This window comes from Pollicipes pollicipes, unplaced genomic scaffold, assembly GCF_011947565.3.
Source record: "Pollicipes pollicipes isolate AB1234 unplaced genomic scaffold, Ppol_2.1 Scaffold_2555;HRSCAF=2994_pilon_pilon_pilon, whole genome shotgun sequence".
NCBI classification, from domain to species: domain Eukaryota; kingdom Metazoa; phylum Arthropoda; class Thecostraca; order Pollicipedomorpha; family Pollicipedidae; genus Pollicipes; species Pollicipes pollicipes.
In genome coordinates, this window is record NW_023596136.1 from 11151307 (window position 1) to 11171366 (window position 20060).

The window sequence follows — 20060 nt, forward strand, 5'->3', positions numbered from 1 at the left end:
ACTAAGAACTTATTTGTTTTGCGTCATGGAGTCTGCTCCGAAAATGAAATAATGCAAAGCGCGACGAACATACGGGCGATTTTGTAAGAACGATCTTTAATCTAAACAGTAGTGCTAAGTCAAAAGCCCGGAAACTAGAACGTTGCATAAAAAGCTCATCAATGTCGAGTCAACGATCATTTTTAGTCGAACACACACACACACACACACACACACACACACACACACACACACACACACACACACACACACACACACACACACACACACACACACACACACACACACACACACACACACACACACACACACACACACACACACACACACACACACACACACACACACCATATATATATATATATATATATATATATATATATATATATATATATATATATATATATATGTGCATGTATATATATAGACATATACGCGAAACAGTGCATCGCCTTATGTCGTTATATCAACTCAAAATGTTACCTCGTAATGAGCAAAAAGGACACACCACAAATCTAGGTATGCGTTACGTGTGAGCCAAAGCTCTTAGCCGCATCATACGATGTTCTGGTGACGTGTGTATTTTCGTTTTAAGCAGAAACACCAGAGAAACACCGCTCAGCCTTGTCAACACTTTTCCTCTTCGGTCCATCTGATTCGAGTGTTGACACTCCCCCTCAGGCAGCCCACGCGAGCCGGCAGTTTGGTTTCCACGTGCCCACGTATGCCGGCCGGATCCGCCAGGCCAATACGTGGCACGGCGACTGGCTGGAGTTCATGACGCGCGTCAAACTGCAGCCGCAGGTACGAGGCGCAGGTACGTAGTGTGTTATGATGGCTTCTGTGCGTCGGGCGAGGTACAGGATCGGGCTTCTAATGACTGGAAGTGTAACACAAGGCACAGCAGCCAGTGATGACGAAACCAAGGCCCATGGATGAAGAGAGGCGTTCCAAGGCGAGAGCCAGATGATCGGTAAGTATGGCATTTACGTGGAACTGCGGTAGCTGAAGTTGAGATTTGCCAAAGAATATGGAGTCAAAAAAGTGTGTCGCTGGAGGCTGAACGCTCCGCATCAAGTTCCAGTAGGTTTACTCTATCGCGAATTATAAAGGTTTGACTGGTCTGGTTTGCGGCGCAAAGCGTAGTAAGTCTAAAAGGTTTGGTGAAAACCAGTATCCACCGGCCATGTCCGAAGATAATATCCTTTCGGATCGTGGTTGCTATGGTACACCACTGGAGCATATAAATGATGGATTAATGCCTCTTCTTTCCGAAACAGGGCTACCAGGCATGACCTGGGAGATGCCATGGAGTATGCAGGCTCATGCAGTTGATAGAATGGCAGCTCGGTACGCAGGCATATTTGGATCTCGCTGTTTTCACGGGTAATATACCGCTGATGAGTTCATGTTTCATGCGAATTTCAATGAGGTATTTCACAGTGTCGTAATTTATTTTTCAAACGTCATTAATATCCTTAATTCGAAGCCTTTCTGAATAAACTAGCTTAGTTTTATGGGTTGCCATGTTTTTAATCACTTAGCTTTCTTTTCCAGTTTTGGCAACAATGCATAAGTAAGGCCACCAGTGCAAAGTGAAGTTTGATGAATCCTTTATTTTGACCTTGGTATGGTAGTAATAATATGGACCAGTTTAGATTGAGGAAGCTTGAGCATTTTTGTCAACTGACTTTTTGTTGTGATCCCATGTTTGTTGAGTGTTTTCTGTGACATGTTTGAATGCGTGGTGGATATTTTCAAACATTTGGGGAACATACTCGTTGCCATAGCATTTATAACTAGGATGCATCAAGGTGTCTGCAGGCAAAATTAGATCTCGGCCATACTTGAGAAAGTGCGGCGAGTATTTAGCCGTTTCGCTTTTGTTAACCCTGCAAGCGTCTAGACACGGTTGAAGTATCCGTTCCCACTCCGTGTGATTTTCATTAAGCTTTTTTACAATCATCTCTTTCAATACCTCGGAATCTTTCCGTTTTCCGTTGGTTTGACCGTGGTAGCTACTCGCACGTATCCTAGCTATTCCTTACCATTTGTTGACAGTGTCTATAACTGCACTGCAAAATGTTGTTCCCTGATCGTTCAGAATTGACCGAGGACATCCATGGCGGGGCATGACTTTGTCCAAGAGTTTTCGGGCTATTTTGTCCGCATTTTTTATTTATTTATTGAATGGAATTCCGGCCATCCAGAGAATAAGCCAACTATTGTGCAAACGCAAACGTTTCCTTTTGAGGAGATCGTAAGGGGTCCTATTAAATCAATGCTGACGTCAGTCATGGAAGGACTTGGCGTTGGCATGTCTTGTAACAGGCGTCTTTCCTTTTTGAGTTTTTTTATCTTACACTTCTCACAAGTTTGGACATATGTGTTAATCTCTTTTAACATGTCTGGCCAAAAAAACGATTTCATGACCTTGTCAGTGGTCTTCTCGATGCCTAGGTGTCCCCCTAATTATCCAGCCTGCGCCTCCCAAAGGATGATATACCTGAATTTTTTTCAGGAATTACTAGTTGAGCATGGATCAAGGGACGCGCTTTGGTATCTGACGCTAAATGGTACAGTAAGTCATCCTCTATGTAATATCCTTTTACTTTATCATCGTTTCCTCCAGTAGTTATTGAAGGATGTTTTTCTAACAAGGGCTCATCCTTTTATGTCCTCCGGAGCACAGCGTCTGTCGAGGACATAGCAACACCTTCGGTATACGGAGCATCCTCTGCACACTTGTTTTGTATCTGAGCATTGTCGATCGCGTTAATTTATAAAGTGACGGCCTGTTGGTCATACCGACCTAGTCATTCACCGTCCGATAAATTTTCCACTTGATTCGAGTTCGGAAGTCCAGAGCGAATACCTGCGGTAGCATTTTTGCACCATTGATGTGCTCATTATTGCAGCCGTATTCATTCATTATCATAGCCCATCGCTGTACTCGAGAATTCTGCATTTCGCTTGTAAAAATGTGTTTCAGGGGGTTATAGTCTGTAGAGATCGTACGCTTGGTACCTAAAATGACAGGGCGACGTTTTTGTTAGCTATACACTATAACGAACGCTTCGCGTTCTATAGTCGGCCATTTCTTTTGTGCATCCGTAGATTGATGCAATACGTACTGCATCACTTTCTCTTGATCCTCTTGTTTTTGCATCAGCACTGCACCTAAAGCGTATTGCGGAGCGTCTGCACATATCAAGAAAGGTTGGGTGACCTCCGGAAAAGCCAAGACTGGTGATTCCACCAATATCGTCTCGAGAGTATCAAATACATACTGCGTTTGATCACTTCATTCAAATCTCGCATTCTTTCTCGTGAGTGTTATGAAAATTCTCGCAATTTCAATGAGCTGTGGCACGTACTTCCAGTAATAATGTGCCACTCCAACAAATCCAAGGGCTTGACTAAGGTTTCGAGGCGGTTGCATATTGTTGACGACTTTGACTTTGTTTGGGTCCACGCTAATTCCTTCGTTTGAAAGTGCGTGTCCCAAAAAATTAGCTTGTCTTTTAGGAATTCGCACTTTGGTATTTTGAGGTAAAGGTTTGCGCGTCGCATTCGGTCAAATGCTGTCTCGAGGTGTTGCAAACGTTCGTCAGAAGTGGCGATATGGATAATAATGTCGTCGATGAAGACAACTGCCAATGATTTGACATTGCTAAAAACGACATTTATCAGGTTTTGGAACACTGCTGGGAAACTAGCCAAACCAAAAGTCATGGAATGTATTCAAAACACCTGTATCCGTACCAAAAGCGGATTTTCCTTTATCTTGCTTTTTGATCGGATCTTACCCAAATCCGGCTTTTAAGCCCAGATAGTTGCGAAATTTAGGCTTTCCTGACGAGTGAATGATACCTTCGGCGTTAGGTATGCTGGAGGCGGGTACTTTGGTTATGACGTTCAATTTTCTGAGGGTTACACAAATTCGATGTGAGCCATCCTTTTTTGGCAATACAACCACAGGTGATAGCCACGGCGAGGTTCGGCAAAGGATACCTGCTTTCAGCATATCATCCACATGTTTATTCGAGATCACTTTTTGGGTAAAAAAATTATGCATGGTTTTTGCTTAACAGGTGATTTTTTTGCATGTTTATTAGTATTTCGCAGACATGGGTAGTCGTTACTTCCGAATCTTTTACCACGAAGGCATCCAAACTGTGGTTTAAGATGTATGTGTCGTTCTTCTGAAATGCGCGCTAAATTGAACATTTTCAACTAGATGTTTGACTGTGAATATTATTGGTTGTTTCTGCTTCTACCTGATTGACTTAAACCTGATTTTCTGTTTTGAAATTGGACGCTTTGCCCAAAATTTGGTCTTTTCGAACGTAAAAATGCCTGCCTGTCTCACTCACGTTTACCCAGGGAACGTTTTTGTTTTTGGACATTTGAACGAATGCATTTGGTAAGAGAATTCCAGGTTCATCTTCAAAGTATGGGAAGTAAGTAAGTTGGGTCAGAATAAACTGTTTTACAGCAGTCTTATTTTGGCATGGTTGATATTCGATTTGAGCTGATGATCTAGGATACAAATGGACGTTTTCTGACAATCTTATGAAATTAATTTCCTCTTCTTGACCGTTTTCCTTTTGCGTTAGTGGAAATAAGGCTACACCAATTTCCAATAGCTGATAATCAAAGTCAAGGAGAGCTTTTCTTCCACTGAGAAAGTCTACACCTAAAATCATGTCGTGACCTATTCATGTAGCTACAAAGAATGAATTGTACATTCTGGGTTTACCCAATGCAATTCGAATTTTTACTATTTGTGTTACTTTCAGTCAGTGGCTTGAAGCAAGCACTAAAGGTACTTTTTCCTGACACGTTTCATTTATCAAAGCATCGTCACATGATTTTAACAGTTTATCGCTTATCAGCGAAAATTGAGTTCCGCCATTCTATTCCTTGCTCACAGCTATGTTACAATCTCACTTTCTCGGCTGGATGGAAGTCCTACTAGTTTCCGGATGTTCCCCTTCACATGTCTGCGTAGATGCGCAGTATACTTGCGACACACGCGTTGAATGTGGCCTGGAATGTGGCAACAATGACAAATTAGCCTATGATCGTCAGTAAACTGATATCAGGTCGTGCCGGGCTATCTCTATGCAACCTTGGATCTGGCCCGTGATAAGTTTGTGTCCCTGAATTTTTTTCGTGGCGTTGATGAATATGGTCTACCTTATCCAGGGGATGGGAGGGGGAGGTTGTGGCATAAAGCGTCTCTGGTTCTGGTTTTGAGGCGTCTGCGTGTACTGGCTCGCTTGTGGTGGTTGCACTCCATGAAGCGCTTTCGTTTGGTTCGCTTGCTCCATTCTAACTACTAGAATAATGTCAGTTTCCGTGAGCTGTTCGATTTTTTCTGAAAGGGGTCTGTGGCTAGTTTAACCAGATCGATTTCCATCGGCTCCTCTCTGTTCCGCATCTGTATTTGCCTGTAAAATTTGTCTTTCATGAATGCGCTATATAAAGCGGTGTTCAAAGTCAAAGGCTACTGGCGAAGCAGTTCGCTAGCTGATTGTTTATCCTCAAGTTCGTTCATAAACAATTTGGCCAGGGCCTGTTGTGTATCGGAGTGTTTGTACCGCTTGCGCACAGTTCGGCGGGTAATTGACTTAGGCGCTCGCAAGACTGCACTGCTTCATTCGATTTTTTAGTGGTACTGTTCAGGTGTTCTCCTAGAACGTCAGAACCGCGCAGGTTTGCACAAAAATGTCGGAACAAATCTTTCATCGGGAGCCGCAGGAGTTACGTTCTCGGTTGCGCCAAAATAAAAATATCGCTGTCCCAGTTACGCGACGTCCTGTAGCGGTTAGAGTGATTTTATCGTTACCGCTGCAGTGTTAATGGATGCGATCCACCTCAGCCATCCATTGATATGAATTTCTAACCTTTAGATAGTCAAAGTGCGCACAACCGGCGCGCACTTTGATGGAGCTTATGCTCAAAAGGCCATGCACATTTTCCAAGCCTTTGACACATCGTGTGAAAATTGTGCCGAATGCACGAGTTCGTCCGGCAACGGCATCTCCTGAGGTGCATGAGCTGCACTTTGCCGTATTTTGCACTTAACTTCCACGGGATTCTTTAACGCAAAACAAAGCAAAGGAGTTCAACAGCAAAACAACAACAAAAATGCAACAAGCATTAAGCATCCAAACAAAAAACCTTCGGACTACAGCACATCAACGCATCATCAAGTAAAACCCAACAGACATGCCTCTGGCATCTGCTCAGATGGGATCAAGAAATACACATATGATATTACTGTTTCTTATAAAATACTGATGGTTGTTGCCATGAAAGCAGCCTAACTAAGCCCAGCTTAAAGAAGCCTCACCTCATATCATCCTGCCTAAACTATTTGCATATCAGCATTTGTGAGTCACTGATCCTCACAAAATTTCTTCGACCACTTGTCATGCGATTGACCAGCTTAACATAACTTAAAGTAGCCCATATGTTTTACATCACCTTAACTCACCTCACCTATTTCTTGACAGCAGCAGATGTGAAAAAGGATGAAATTTATTTTTTGGCTGGTTTCAGTTGTTTTGTTTCAATTCATTTGTGTCAGCTTGTTGACACCAGACAAAGCTGACAAGACACCAGTCAAAACCCCTCAAATCACTTTGAACAACTTATCCTGATCGTTATGGTTAGCCTCTGTCAAGGGCAATAGCGGATATCCTCCACAAGCAACGTCTCTTCCCCACATATAACATGGCTTGCAAATGGTCACAAAACCAGTTTTTGTATATAACCGCATTTAATTATAAAGTTTAAGATGTTTGCCTCACATTTTAAATGGGATGGTCTGGCTATTTCCTAAAAACTGATATCTACCTCATATTGCAATTGCTATGCAGCCTAAAATATTCCTGTGAAAAACATGGTGCATATCCACAGTACAGGCATTTGCAAGTCAGCCAACCGTAGTTACTATGGACAACATCCTGTTAAAGCAGACATGAGGGACCACTTCATCAAATTTGAGAGAAGTTATCAAGCTTGTGAAACAAAATAGCTCCATTACATATCTTGTGGTTTGATTATTTGTCTTATGAAAAAAGCTCGATGGATTAAAACAGAAAATGACCAAATCTGGTCGCAAATCATGTGTTGAAAGCAGGCAAAGGTAGCAGTCAGGTGCTTCATAAGAAAAACTTACCCCTGTTTTTAAAGACAGGCTCCTATCTGGTCCCCCACAATGGCTTTTGCTTGCTTTGCTTACGAACAGGATTACCGAACCCACCCTCAAAATATAAAATCAGTCATGCCCACCAACTACAAGATGGAAATGCAAAATAAGTATGAGGAGGTCTGCATAAAAACAAGGGCAGAATCTTGATACCAAACATGTCTATATTAGCTGCGCCAGGTCTGTCCAAAAACCATGTACATCGGGATAATGCAACGTGGTGAGGTAGCGAAACTGGAATGGATTAGATTTATCAATATCGAGCCCGCCATAAACTAAAAACGGCTAGATGGGGTTTTAACAGGGCAAAAATGGCAACAAAAATAAGTCCCGTGCTTTAAATTGTCTCTTTCATTCCATATGAGCTGTTGACTTCTGGGCGCATATGAAACATGTTTGAGCCGCTGGCAAGTTAATCCAGTTTATGCATGAAATATGTCCAAGTTTGCAGATGAAGCATTTTGCAGAGAAATTGGCTTGCACTTTAAGCAATGCGTGGTATCTTTACAGATAGTCAGAAAAGAAGCCGCAATTAAGTATCACATTCGTATGATACCTAGAAAGATAAAAGTAATTAGATAAATATAAAAAGCTGATATTTTTTGTAGGATTTTGTAGCCAATTAATTTGGCTTACCATCTGTAAAAATGAGCGCTCAAACGGTGTTACTCAGCTTAATAGATTAATGACGAGAAAGTCTTCGATCTTATAGCCTCGGTAGTCCACCCCACGTGAGCCACGGTTCCAAAATAGGCGGTGGCCGTTGAAAGCACCGAATACAAAAAAGCGGTTCAAAATTGTCCTCCCAGTTCATTTGAACTCCTCATAAGGTCAGCCTTGTCTTAACGTGGCTAAATTGATACATGGAACTATGTCTCAATTTCGCATGCGTACAGACAGAAAGTGCGCGTTACCTCATGCAAAGGGAATTGTTAATGTGAGGAACATACAAGGCTGTAACAAGCTGGCGGTGGTCTCCTCGAGTCTTACCACGCTCACATCTGTGTAATGAGCTAACAAAAAATTTAAGGGATCCTTTGGCAAAACAACAAGCTTCCTTTGCTGCACTGACCGTTGCAAATGAGAAGAAGAACGATGTTGCTTCAGTCCATTTGCTGACCAGTCCTCGGTACGCTATACACTGTTGTAATTTCAGACAGGCAACGCCAGCACCTGCAGGTGTCGTCAGTGGCGGGTCGTGCACGATGCCATCGCGACCGGGGGGTGGGGCGGGGGGGGGGAAGGGGGGCAGTTGCCGGCCATGAGACATTGGGGGTGTCCTGCCCATGGCGACAATAAATAGCCGAACGGGTCGACGGTCTGCGTGCGGGCCCGAGCCATGAGCGGCTGGCCGCGGGGATGCAGCCGCTGGGACCGACCTGGTAGTGCTCAAGCCATAGCCTGTGGAACTGGTCACGCTGGGGTTCGGAGCCGGGGTCGTGGCCGCGCGCCGGGGCGTCCCCAATATGCCATGCAGTGATTTTGTGAGGGCGTGGTTCTGAGTTTCGGTAATAGCGGAGCCATTTGCTGGGTCTTCAATCCTGAGTCGGACGGCAAATAGCCTGCACTTTCTTGAAAGGCTACGAAGCCTCGTTTTTCTGAATGGCACGTCTTCGTCTCACGGTTGCACGGCAGGGTGCGAGCTGAGAAGTTCAGGAGTTTTTCAGAGGTGGACAGCATCCGTTGCAAGCAGACGTCCAAGGGTCAGCATGAAAGCTCGACGACCGATGGGCCGAGGCAGCGCTGTGGGCCGCGAGACGAGTGGGAGTAAGAAACGGAACCAGAGACGACACCATGGGCCGCGAGACGAGCGGGAGTAGGAAGCGGAACCAAAGACGGCACCGCGGGCCGCGAGACGAGCGGGAGTAGGAAGCGGAACCAGACACGGCAGCGGCAGATCTGATGACCGTTTCTGTGCCCGTGTGACAGTCGACATCGTGGCAAGGTGCAGACGTGCTTGGTTCAGTATCGGCTCGATCATCTGTGACGGAGCAATCCGCGCCAGAGGCCAGGGTTCAGTCGGTGCCAGTGTCTTGGGGAGCTGTCTTGGGGAGCTGTCTTGGGGAGCTGTCTTGGGGAGCAGTTTCGCGTATCTTACGCTCCCCCGCTTAGAAAGGGAGTAAAGCTAAGATACGCCGGAAGTGACCATAAGTGTGCTTGAGAAAGAATGCAGTGGAAGAACATCGAAGAGTCAACAAGAAGAAAAGAACGGGAAAGCCCCTTGGCCGCAGCTGCGGCAGGAGGCAGAAGGCAAACAAAACGATGCGAACAGGAAGACAACGAGCGTACGTCGTCAGTACTCGTACCAACACCACCATATCCGGCACAAGCCAATACCGTAATATTGACCCCACCGGTCTCATGAAGAAACGCGAACTACCACAGGTCAATTCTGGGTTGTTATTTCACCGAGCGTACGTATGGCATTTAGAGCCCTGACATTTGCCTACCCGCGTACAAATCATGAAGTATGGGGTACAGCGCGAAAATTTTTCTGGCATTTAATGAAATAGTGACGAAATTTTTTGTCACACCCTAGATCGAGATGATTGAGCGGGATTATGGCGATCGGGAGGTCGCGGAACTGTGGCCGCGACTGCTGCGCTGCCTACCGGAATTCTTTCGAGACATCAGTGTGGAGCCGGCGCTGCTGCACGGTGACCTGTGGTTTGGAAACACGGCCGAGGTGGACCACGAGCCAGGTAAGCAGAGCCGATGACAGTAAGTGCACTCCTTCGTGAGTGACAGACATACTGTTGCTGGATTCTGTGGTGTTTATGCTGTCTGGCTGTGAGTGTATTTGTGAGTGGGAGACCTCCGCCAGCTGAAAGCTTGATCAAGTGTGACTGCATTTGCGGGGCGGCAAATGGCCTTGAGCCGCTGCGCTGCACTCACCAAAATGTGCGCCAACAGTGTTGTTCGATCCCGCCACCTTCTATGGACACGCCGAGTTCGATCTCGGAATCGCGAAGATGCTCGGGGGATTTGGAGCCGACTTCTACAGAGCGTACCACGAGTTGCTGCCAAAGGAGGTTGGCTTCGAGTCCAGAAACCGGCTCTACCAGCTCTTCACGAAGCTGAATCAGTGGTAAGTCGCACGTGCTTACAGGAAATAGGATCTACATTCAGTTAACAACAACGCCTTACAATCCCATTTTTGAATAATATGAATGTGATACAAACAACATTCATTTAGCCATTCCGAGACCGACGTTTTACAAAGAACTGCCATGGTGTAATCTGAAAACTAACAAACTGGTGGTAGGCTGGTAAGCTTTACTAAGCTCCGCAAAGGATTTTTTGCCTGATTGGATGGTGTGTAGGATAGGGTGTGTGGTATGAAGAAGGGCTAAAAGCAATTATCCCAGTTGTTTGATCTGGTTCGTCGTACCCGTGATGCTTTTGAGGTACAGGATCAAACAGTGGAATGTGTTCATAAAACTCTATGGAAAGGCTCCTGTCGAAAACTTGACTGCTATCGGTGCCATACCACGTTGTCAATGCGCACTGTCAGGTCACCAACCTCCATTTTTAACGCAAAATGCCAAAATGCCGCGTTTCCAGTCTTTGGTCCGTGTTGCACTTGCCGCTTGTTATGCGTCTCCACGTTAATGATCCATGTCTTCGTTCACTTTCCTGTCCAGGAATACTATTTCGAGGTCCGCATAAGTCATGAAACCAAGTTGATGGTCGGTTTACACTACTGATAATGCACACTTGTAAAGCATACCTAGTCGGCCGTATCCACTTTTAGACCCTATGTGTCGCTCCGTTTTCGGGAAGTGTTTTCCGACACAGTTGATCTCTGGTCTTTGCTATGTGGAATGCATGATATCGAAATGTAATGGGTTAGATGATATCACGTTTAATGATCAGTGTCAATAGCGATTCCCCATTAGGCGTCAACACGTTATCGTAGGCTGCCTGATGCAGGTTCCCGTCAAGTGGCTCAACCGAGCATCTTGCTGCAGCAAATGGCTTAAAAGCTTGCCAAGTTGATATCTACAATCGATTTTAATTAACCTGTAGGTAAATATGAAATAATAATGATTGTAGGCCTGATTTCACGTTTCACTTCGATCCACAAAGTACTTTGGGAAATATTGCCCGAAACGGTAATACATACCTAATGGTGTTCTGTTTTTGTATCTATCTCCATTTAGTCCAACAATATCATAGCTGGCTCCCCTCCAATCCCACCCCGTTCGGTTATGTGCTGATGTGGATCCCACGAGAGTAAAATTTAATGTCAGCCGTTAGACATGTTAGCAATCGGACATCGGATCACGCCGATACTTGTTGGCCATTTATATTACGTCCGATGTTAGGGGTGATAATTGTCAATGTCCCTGAAACTGCCTGTAGGCTATGACAAATTTGCTTATACAAATGCCGCCAAAAGACCCATTTCTAAGTGGCACTGTAGGGTGCATGGCCATGAAACACTTGCCTCCCTTAACGTTATATCTACAGACCTTTCTACACGACACTCGCTACGCGCACCCCTGACCTTTCTACGCTAATGCGGTGTGCCGTTTCAGGAATCACTTCGGGACCGAATACCGCGGCGGCTGTCTGTCGCTGATGAGGTCGCTGGTGGAGCATCAGTGATCTGACTTCGTGCTTCCGGCCGGTGCTGCGCCTGGCAGTCGGACGTGTTCGCAGCGGTGCTTGTCCAGTGTCTGTTGCCGCAGGCCAGACGCCATGTCCTGTGGTGATTGTTTGGGTGGGTCCCACCGCACACCGGCGTTCTGTTCACAATATAACACCGTTTAACCTAGTATATTGCAGGTCGTGTGTGGTCAGCATACAGACTCTCAGCTCATAGTGCTGAAAAGCAGGATAACAAGGTGCTTCCTGCTTACTTCGATAAAAAAATCCGACGATTTCTCCTTGTCAACCCGCTTCCGTTCCCCTGATGTCAATATACCATAAAGCAAACATAGGCGCCTTCTAGACGTACCAGCAAACTGCTCGCATCCGGTTCGCTGCAGGCTCATGTCTGCACGTGGCACGCCAACTTGACCACCAAGGGACGGAGCGAGCTGCGGCGCATTCCGTGCCATAACGTTTGCGTGATCATAGGAAATCAGCTTGATTTAAAACCCTTCAGAAAAGCCCGGACTTCCGCTGCATTTATATTGACAAGACATTCAGAATTGCATGCAGCTCTGTGCCCTGTAGTAAGCGTTTTGGTGTACCCGGGCGCACGATGACGTTGCGTCCACGCTATTATTTTACGAGATTTATGGGAGCAGCTGTAGTAGCTGTATGGCGATATTTCCAACACCACCGAGAAGGCAACATTCCATGACTTGGGTAGGCATATTGAGCGGCTGCGAACGCACTCAACGCCTTGAACGCCTTGAACGTCAACGCCTTGAACATGTCAAGATATGGCCTGTTAGTGGGCAGCAACTTCTTTACCCCCCGAGCAGCAGCAGTTGAAATGGTGGGCTAATCCGTAAGGTCTTTTCGCTTAGCAAAGGGCCATCATTGATAGGCAGGTATCATTCGTTGTAGAGTTGTCCAATTTGTAAACCCCCAGAGTGCGGACCTTTTCAGCTGTACAGGCGGCTTGTCTCACAGCCGCAGTGCGGAAGAGATTGGCGAAGCTGTCTCGTAAATGTCTGAGAGCGTCATAGGTGGTTTCGTGAGCTTCTAGAGATGTCTCGGTGATGAAGTTCTCAAGATATATGTGCTGTATGTACGCCGAGTCGGCCGCCGATACGTGTGGGTCGTCTCCTCAGCTCTGTCTGGCTGCTGAGTCAGCTGACTGCCGCGCGGACCGGCCGGCGCGGCGGCGGTGGGATAGAGGTGAGGCGCGGTGAGGGGGGGGGGGGGGGGGGGGGCAGGGAGGTGCCGGTAACGTTTTAAATACAGTCAGCCGCGCACTTCTTTGCTTCGTTATCTTACAAGCTATTTCGGTTGTTAACCATGGCAACTTTGACGTCAAACTTATCCCTGAATTTGATGGCACCGGCGATATCGTTGACTGGCTCGAGAAGGTGCAGACGGTGTGCAGTCTGCAGCAGCCATGGGCGGATGTTGCGATAATCATCCCGTTGAGTCTGAAATGCGGCGCCTCAGCCGTTTACCGGCAGCTATCAACAGAGCACAGGAGAAACGCCGAGCAAGTCAAGAAATCTCTACGTTGTGCCTTCGCCGTGGACAAGTTCGCAGCGTTCGAGCTATTAATGGCACGACGGCTGCGCGCTGGTGAATCCATGGACGTATATTTGGCGGAGCTGCAGCAGCTGGCGACGCTGTTTGGCGGGCTGTCAGAGGAGGGTGTCGGCTGCGCTTCTGTGGCTGGCCTGCCCGAATCGACCAAACAGCTGCTACGTGCTGGTGCGAGGATGGAGTCTCCCTCTCTCTCACCGAGATCGTGGACCGCGCCAGAGCCGTCCTCCGAGAGGAGGGCGACGGACCGGAGGAGACAGCCGCGCGCCGTCCTCCGAGAGGAGGGCGACGGACCGGAGGAGACAGCCGCGCGCCGTCCTCCGAGAGGAGGGCGACGGACCGGAGGAGGCAGCCGCGCGCCGTCCTCCGAGAGGAGGGCGACGGACCGGAGGAGGCAGCGAGAGGAGGGCGACGGACCGGAGGAGGCAGCGAGAGGAGGGCGACGGACCGGAGGAGGCAGCGAGAGGAGGGCGACGGACCGGAGGAGGCGCTGCCCTGACACGATGAGGGCCACTCACACGGCAGCCGGGTTCGTACGGCGGACCGAACAGGCGTGTAGCGTGCTACGCGTGTGGTCGCCCGGGCCACATCGCGCGGCAGTGCCCTGCATGTGCGGGCGGTAATGCAGAAGTTATCCGGTGCTACCGCTGTGATGGTCGGGGACATATGGCAGCCCAATGTCCAGGAAACAGGGATCGAGAGGAGGCTCGTGTGCCGGCCTCCTCTCGGGACTGAGGTGTTGCGGCGCGCTGCCGGTCAGAGTGCTGCTGCTGGGGGAAGCTGAGTGCGAGGTACTCGTCGATACAGGCTGCACGCGCGGCATAGTGCACTCGTCTCTGTGTGCCAACTGGCAAAGGAGAGATGTCAGCATGGTGACGGTCAGCGGTCAACGATTTGACTGTACCGACACGGCTGACGTCCGTATTCAGCTCCCAGGACTGCGTGCAGCGGTGATCGTGGACGCGATTGTCGTAAAGAAAAGGCCGCTCGGCTTGTCGGCGATACTTGTAATGGATGGGGTGGAGGCTTCGGGAGGAGTGAGTGTGAGGTCGCCCGGAGACGTGTGTTTTGGAATGGAAGTCGGTGGCGCCTGCGTGGCAGCGGCGGCGGCCGGGAGCAGTGAGGAGTCGGCGGCGGCAGAGGCAGGGAGCAGTAAGCGGACGGCGGCGGCGTACGGTGAGCCGCAGATGGGGACGGCAGTGGCGGACGGTGAGCCGCAGATGGGGACGGCGGCGGCGTACGGTGAACCGCGGATGGGGACGGCAGTGGCGGACGGTGAGCCGCAGATGGGGACGGCAGTGGCGGACGGTGAGCCGCAGATGGGGACGGCAGTGGCGGACGGTGGGCCGCAGATGGGGACGGCGGCGGCGGGCGGTGAGCCGCGGATGGGGACGGCAGTGGCGGACGGTGAGCCGCGGATGGGGACGGCAGTGGCGGGCGGTGAGCCGCAGATGGGGACGGCGACGGCGGACGGTGGGCCGCGGCCGGGGAAGGCGGCGGGGTAGCTGTCAGAAATCCGCAGAGTGCATGAACACTCTGGACATCCAGGAGCTAAGCGCACCCTGTATTCCTGCAGGCGCGCCTGTCCGACGACAGTGCCCCAAGCGTCAAGTGAGAGAGGTGGTGCGGGACTGCTAGCGCTGTTAGTCTATTGATCCTTCACCAGCCCCATAGGAGAGAGGGGGCTGGGCGTGTTGGGAACGTGGGAGCGACTTGCAATGGACGTGACGCATGCCGGCGGCGCTCATTACCTGGCAACCATTGATTGCGGTCCCTCCCGGTTCGCGGTGTGGGGGCGCTTACGGGGACAGGACAGTGCCTGTGGGATTGAGCAGCTAGAACAGTTGTTCTGTGAACGGGGAGGTCTGTTGGAGCTACTGACAGACGATACGGCCTTCCGCAGTGCAGTATTTTGAGACTTCGCACGGCGGTGTGGGCTCGCGGTCCGGTTCCGTGCAGCTCATGCACCGTCTGGAAACGGGGTAGTGGAACGATGCCACCGAACGGTGAAATCTGTCGTGCCTCGGTCACAGTGTTCGGTGACTGAAGCCGTCTAGATGTACAATGTGACACCGAAGGACGGGATGGGACATGAGACTGCGCCCGCGAGCGCGGTACACCGGTACGAGCTGCGCCCGCGAGCGCGGTACACCGGTACGAGCTGCGCGCGCGTGGAATTGACAGAGCGGTGGATGAGCCGTGCGTAGTGGTAAGTTTGGTGTTCGCGACAGTGTGTGGGTGCGGGATCCGAGCCGCCGATTTTTATTTGATGTTTATTTTCCATTATGGACATTAAGTAGTTTATAATATGAAGAGTGGGTTGGCGCATAAGCGGAACGCTTAAATCTGAGCGCCTCTCATAACAATAACAAGATATGGTCATCACCACCAGGGAATCCACGACACACCGCCCACTCGCCCGATCCGTAAGCCGACACGGGCCAGGCACCCACCGCCACTCCAGTCTACACATATAGCCGTCGTGGGCCGGCTGCAGACACCCGGCCTGGCAACGCCACCCAGTGGCCGCCCGTCTGCTGCCCGCGCCCGCTGGAAGTTTTTAGGCGAATCGTTTGTTTTGAGAAAAAAAATGTTTGGAAATTGTCTGCTATGTGCTGTCCACTGCGATCCTGTAAACCATTACCTCTAAGACAGATACTTAATTGTTCGTTGTGAGTATGCTCAGAAAAGTTTGGAATGATACGATCTGTTTTACGCAGCCTTCAAATTCGGATTTCATGACAGCGAGGACAGTTCAGTACAAAGTGTTTAGGGTCTTTATATGAATAGCCACATAAGCAAGAGGGACTAGGTGTAGTTGGATTTTGAATTTCGAACAGGTGGACATTCAGGTCTGACATTCCCAATCTCGGCCTAGTGTTTGGGTGTTGCCATGCCTGGATCCAAAGCTGTGATACACCGGAAGTGCGGCCACACCGCAGCGCTGGTATATTACCCGTTTGAAGGAACGAGAAGACTGGAGAGATGACACCTCAAGCGGGAGCTGGCTCCATCTTCCCGTAGTTGATGGAATATAATATTTTTGGTATGTTGGGGTTCTGTTCGGTGGTAATATGTGTGTCATTGCATTGTGTATTGGGCGTCCTGTAGCAAGTGCTCGTGTGTCAGGTAGAAGTGCAGTGACGTTTGTTGGCAGTAGATGTTGGTTGTGTATGAGGGTGCGGAACAGCGTCAGTTTGGGCATGTTCCTTTCTGATCTGAGAGTGTTCCATCCCAAATCATCCAACAGTGCGCGAGTATGCTTTCTGTAGAGAGCACCGGTGATCAGTCTTGCTGCTCTGTGCTGCAATCTGTCAAGTCTAAGGGAGTCGCTGGTTGTCAAAAATCCGTCGTATACTACGTCACAATAATCAAATAAAGGAAGAATGTAAGTCGTGTATATGCCGTTAAGAAATACCGAGGCACAGGTCGCGCTAGTGGATCGAGAGGTCCAAGGGCTCTACTGATTTTGGAGATGGTGTCATGAATGTGCTGATGAAAGTACAATTCAGTAGATATCGTCAGGCCAGGGTGTTTGTGGCCTGTAACGGAAGGAATTCGTTGGCCATCAAATGCCAGCTGCGGCGGGTTATGTGCGTTTCTGTTGGTGAATGTTTGTTGAATTTTTTTTCGTGGCGTTGAACGTGGTGAGCCAGTCTTTGCCGAACTCTTGAATGATATGTAAGTCGTGTTGGAGTGCTGCTTGTACAGTAACTGGGTCGTGTGAGTGAGCTGCGTACAGCGTAGTATCGTCGGCAAAGAACAATGCGTCATTATCAGTTTTGTCGGCTAGGTCGTTAAGATATATAAGCGCAAGGAGAGGTCCTAGAACAGACCCCTGCGGGCACCCAGCACGTGCGGTGCTAGGCGTGCTGAAACTGTTGCCTACCTAAAGTATATGCTTACGGTCTGAGAGATACGATTCCAGCCAATTTAGGAGAGTCCCTGACAAACCACAATGGTTCTTGCACTTGAGTGGGAGGCCATTATGCTATATCTTGTCAAAATATTTACTAATATTAAAGCAAATGGCCGTGAAGTCATTACCTCGGTCCAAAACTGCATAAAGATTGTTAACTAAATATACCAGCTGAATTTATGTGCTATGTTTTGGACGGTATTCACTTTGCTTCTCAGAGAGCAGCCCATTCTCAGTTAGTTGTTGATAGATATTATTAAAGATAATTATTTCGAGATTTTTTATACACAGGGTAGTAAACCGGTTGGTTTGTAGTTAGCAGGATGCGAGCTTGACCCTTTGTTTTTGAAAATGGGATGGACCTTTGCTTTTTTCCAGGTGGAAGTAAAATACCTTGGCTTAGTGACATGTTAAATAGTTGAGTGATTTGAGTCTTTATCAATATGGCAGTCATTTTTAATATTTTTGCTGGGAGATTGTCAGAACCGCATGAGTTGTTTGGATCGGGAGTGTTCAGTGCGCTCAGTTCTTCATCCTCTGTAATGGTTATGCAATCCAACGTGGGTGGTGGACCCGCAAGCGCGGTCTCGGGGACAGGTAGGTCGTCAGTTGCGAGTTGAGGCTGTCTGGCAAAAAAGTCCCCTAGTAGGTTAGCATTATCTAAATCTGCTGTCAATGGGGTTAAATGGGGTCCTACGAACGCTGGCACTGTCTCAGGTCGTGTCCGTCCTGCCACTTGTTTAAGAATGCGATGGTACTTGTGTTGGTTTTGCTTGGCATGCAAGAGGTTGTTTACTTGATGCTGCAAGTGGTTGTTCTTAAGTGGTCTGTTCATGCACGTGGTAAAATTTCTTTGTTGTCGCCGGCGGTCCCAGTTGTCATCACTCATATACCTCCAAGCAAGTCTTAAAAGTCTGTTTCTTTTCCTCATCTCTCTTTTCAGTGCAGCATTGACCCAAGGTTTGTCACAGTTTCTCATCCGGATTATCTTTGTTGGGATGGCTCCAGCACCTGCTACGAGAATGGTCTGCGTCAAGTTATTTATCGCCGTGTCTATTTCATGATCAACTACTCTGTCCAAGTCTGTCTTTACCAGAAGTTGTGAGAGTTTGTCTGCGTCCATGATTGCGTAATCCTATACTTGTTTGGCTGATGCATTTGGGGGGGGGGGGGGCGTTGCAACCTTGGTAGTGACAAAGATAGGAACGTGATCTATTAGTGAAAGGGGGAAGGGGGAGAACCCACTGCCTGCAATGATGTTTGTGTTCGATGTCAGTATTAAGTCTCGTAAGTTGGCTGTGTCTTGTGTAATGCGTGTTGGCTGATCAATGAGTTGTGTCGGATTGAGTGATTCAACTGTGTGTTTCAGACTGACTCCAAATGGAAATATATCACTGTGTTTAGTAAAGTGAGCTTTGGTTAGACAGTTATTACCGGCATTAAAATCCCCCAATATCAATATCGATGCGGGGTTATGTGTTTGTGCCATGCCAACACCGTCTGACAAGATACCTAAAAACTCTGTCACTTGACTGCTAGAGAGATTGGGTGGGACATAGACACAGCAAACCACAATAACTTCTGATTTGATTTTGGTTTTGGTACCCTTTCAACTCCTTCCAGTTCGAGATCAGGTAGTCTATTTGCTGGAAGTGTTGATTTAAAGTATGCTGCTACGAGCCCTGTGCTTTGTCAATGGGTTGTGGTAGTTGTGTAAATTGTACAAGCTAAGATGGGCCTGTGAGTCAAGTTTGGTTTCAGTCAGAAGCAAAATGTCAAGGTCGTTATATGTGGTGAAGAGAGCAAGCTCGTCCAGGCGTCCTGGAGATGTGGTTATGTTTATGTTGACATGTGATATTGTGACATTCTTGGTTGCTAGGGGTCCTGGGCTTATTTCCAGCCCACTGATTATTAAGCACATTTCAATGTTAGGATGTAGTCTAAGTAACAGTTTTGAGCCTTTGTGTGCAAGGGCAAGAGCGGCCACCGTATTATGCACAGCTATCAGATTTCGGCAGAGGTGTAAGCAAATTGCATTTCGTACTGGCATATGAGGTCATCGTACTGGCCTCTTATCTATTTATCTTTCCCCGGCAGTCGCAACGCCTGCGTATGTTGCAGCACTCGCGGCGTCTGCGTTGTCCGGTCCGCGGTCCTCAATGGGGGCGGCTGCCCCGAATGCCGCACAACGACGAGTCGCCTCAGCTGCCCCGACAATCCTGTGTAGGTCCTCTTCTGTTTTAATTTTATGTATGCTGCTTCCTTCCGCTGTTTTTATTTTCATTACGCAGTCATCGCTCTAAGCTGCCCAGATTTTGTTGTCTCGTCTGAGCTGGTGAGCGACATACATTAAATTCTGGTTCTTTTTGGTCAGGTTCTCAGTGACATACGCCCTTGTGATGGAGTCTGGAGCTAGACAGAACTGTCTAGGTGGGCGACGTGTCCGCAGCTGCTTACGGGCGCTCCATACCTCTTTCCTCTTTGTGTAGGACACAAACTTGGCGATTAGCGGTCGTGTGCGGCTGCTGCCGCCCGGGGTGGGCTGACGTCTACTGACCCGATGAGTGCGGTCGATGTCGCCTGGCTGAAGCTGGAAGCCCATAATTCTGGCTAGATCAATGGCCAGACAATGACCGGCTTTTCGTTTGCGGTTTTAGCCACGCCGTTGATATTGAGACAGTTCCGTCTGGAGTTCTTCTCAGCATCGTCGATTGCCTGTGACTGGGTTCGGATGAT

The 20060-nt window shown here is 48.4% G+C and overlaps 1 protein-coding gene across 1 annotated transcript; it reads left to right on the forward strand.

Annotated features, from left to right (window-relative positions):
- Positions 1-736: 736 nt before the first annotated feature.
- Positions 737-11842, forward strand: LOC119102310 (ketosamine-3-kinase-like). Its single transcript, XM_037225680.1, has 4 exons — positions 737-817; positions 9762-9924; positions 10136-10310; positions 11764-11842. The coding sequence occupies exons 2-4, from the start codon at positions 9768-9770 to the stop codon at positions 11831-11833; spliced, it is 402 nt and encodes a 133-aa protein (XP_037081575.1). The 5' UTR covers positions 737-817; positions 9762-9767; the 3' UTR covers positions 11834-11842.
- Positions 11843-20060: the final 8218 nt, after the last annotated feature.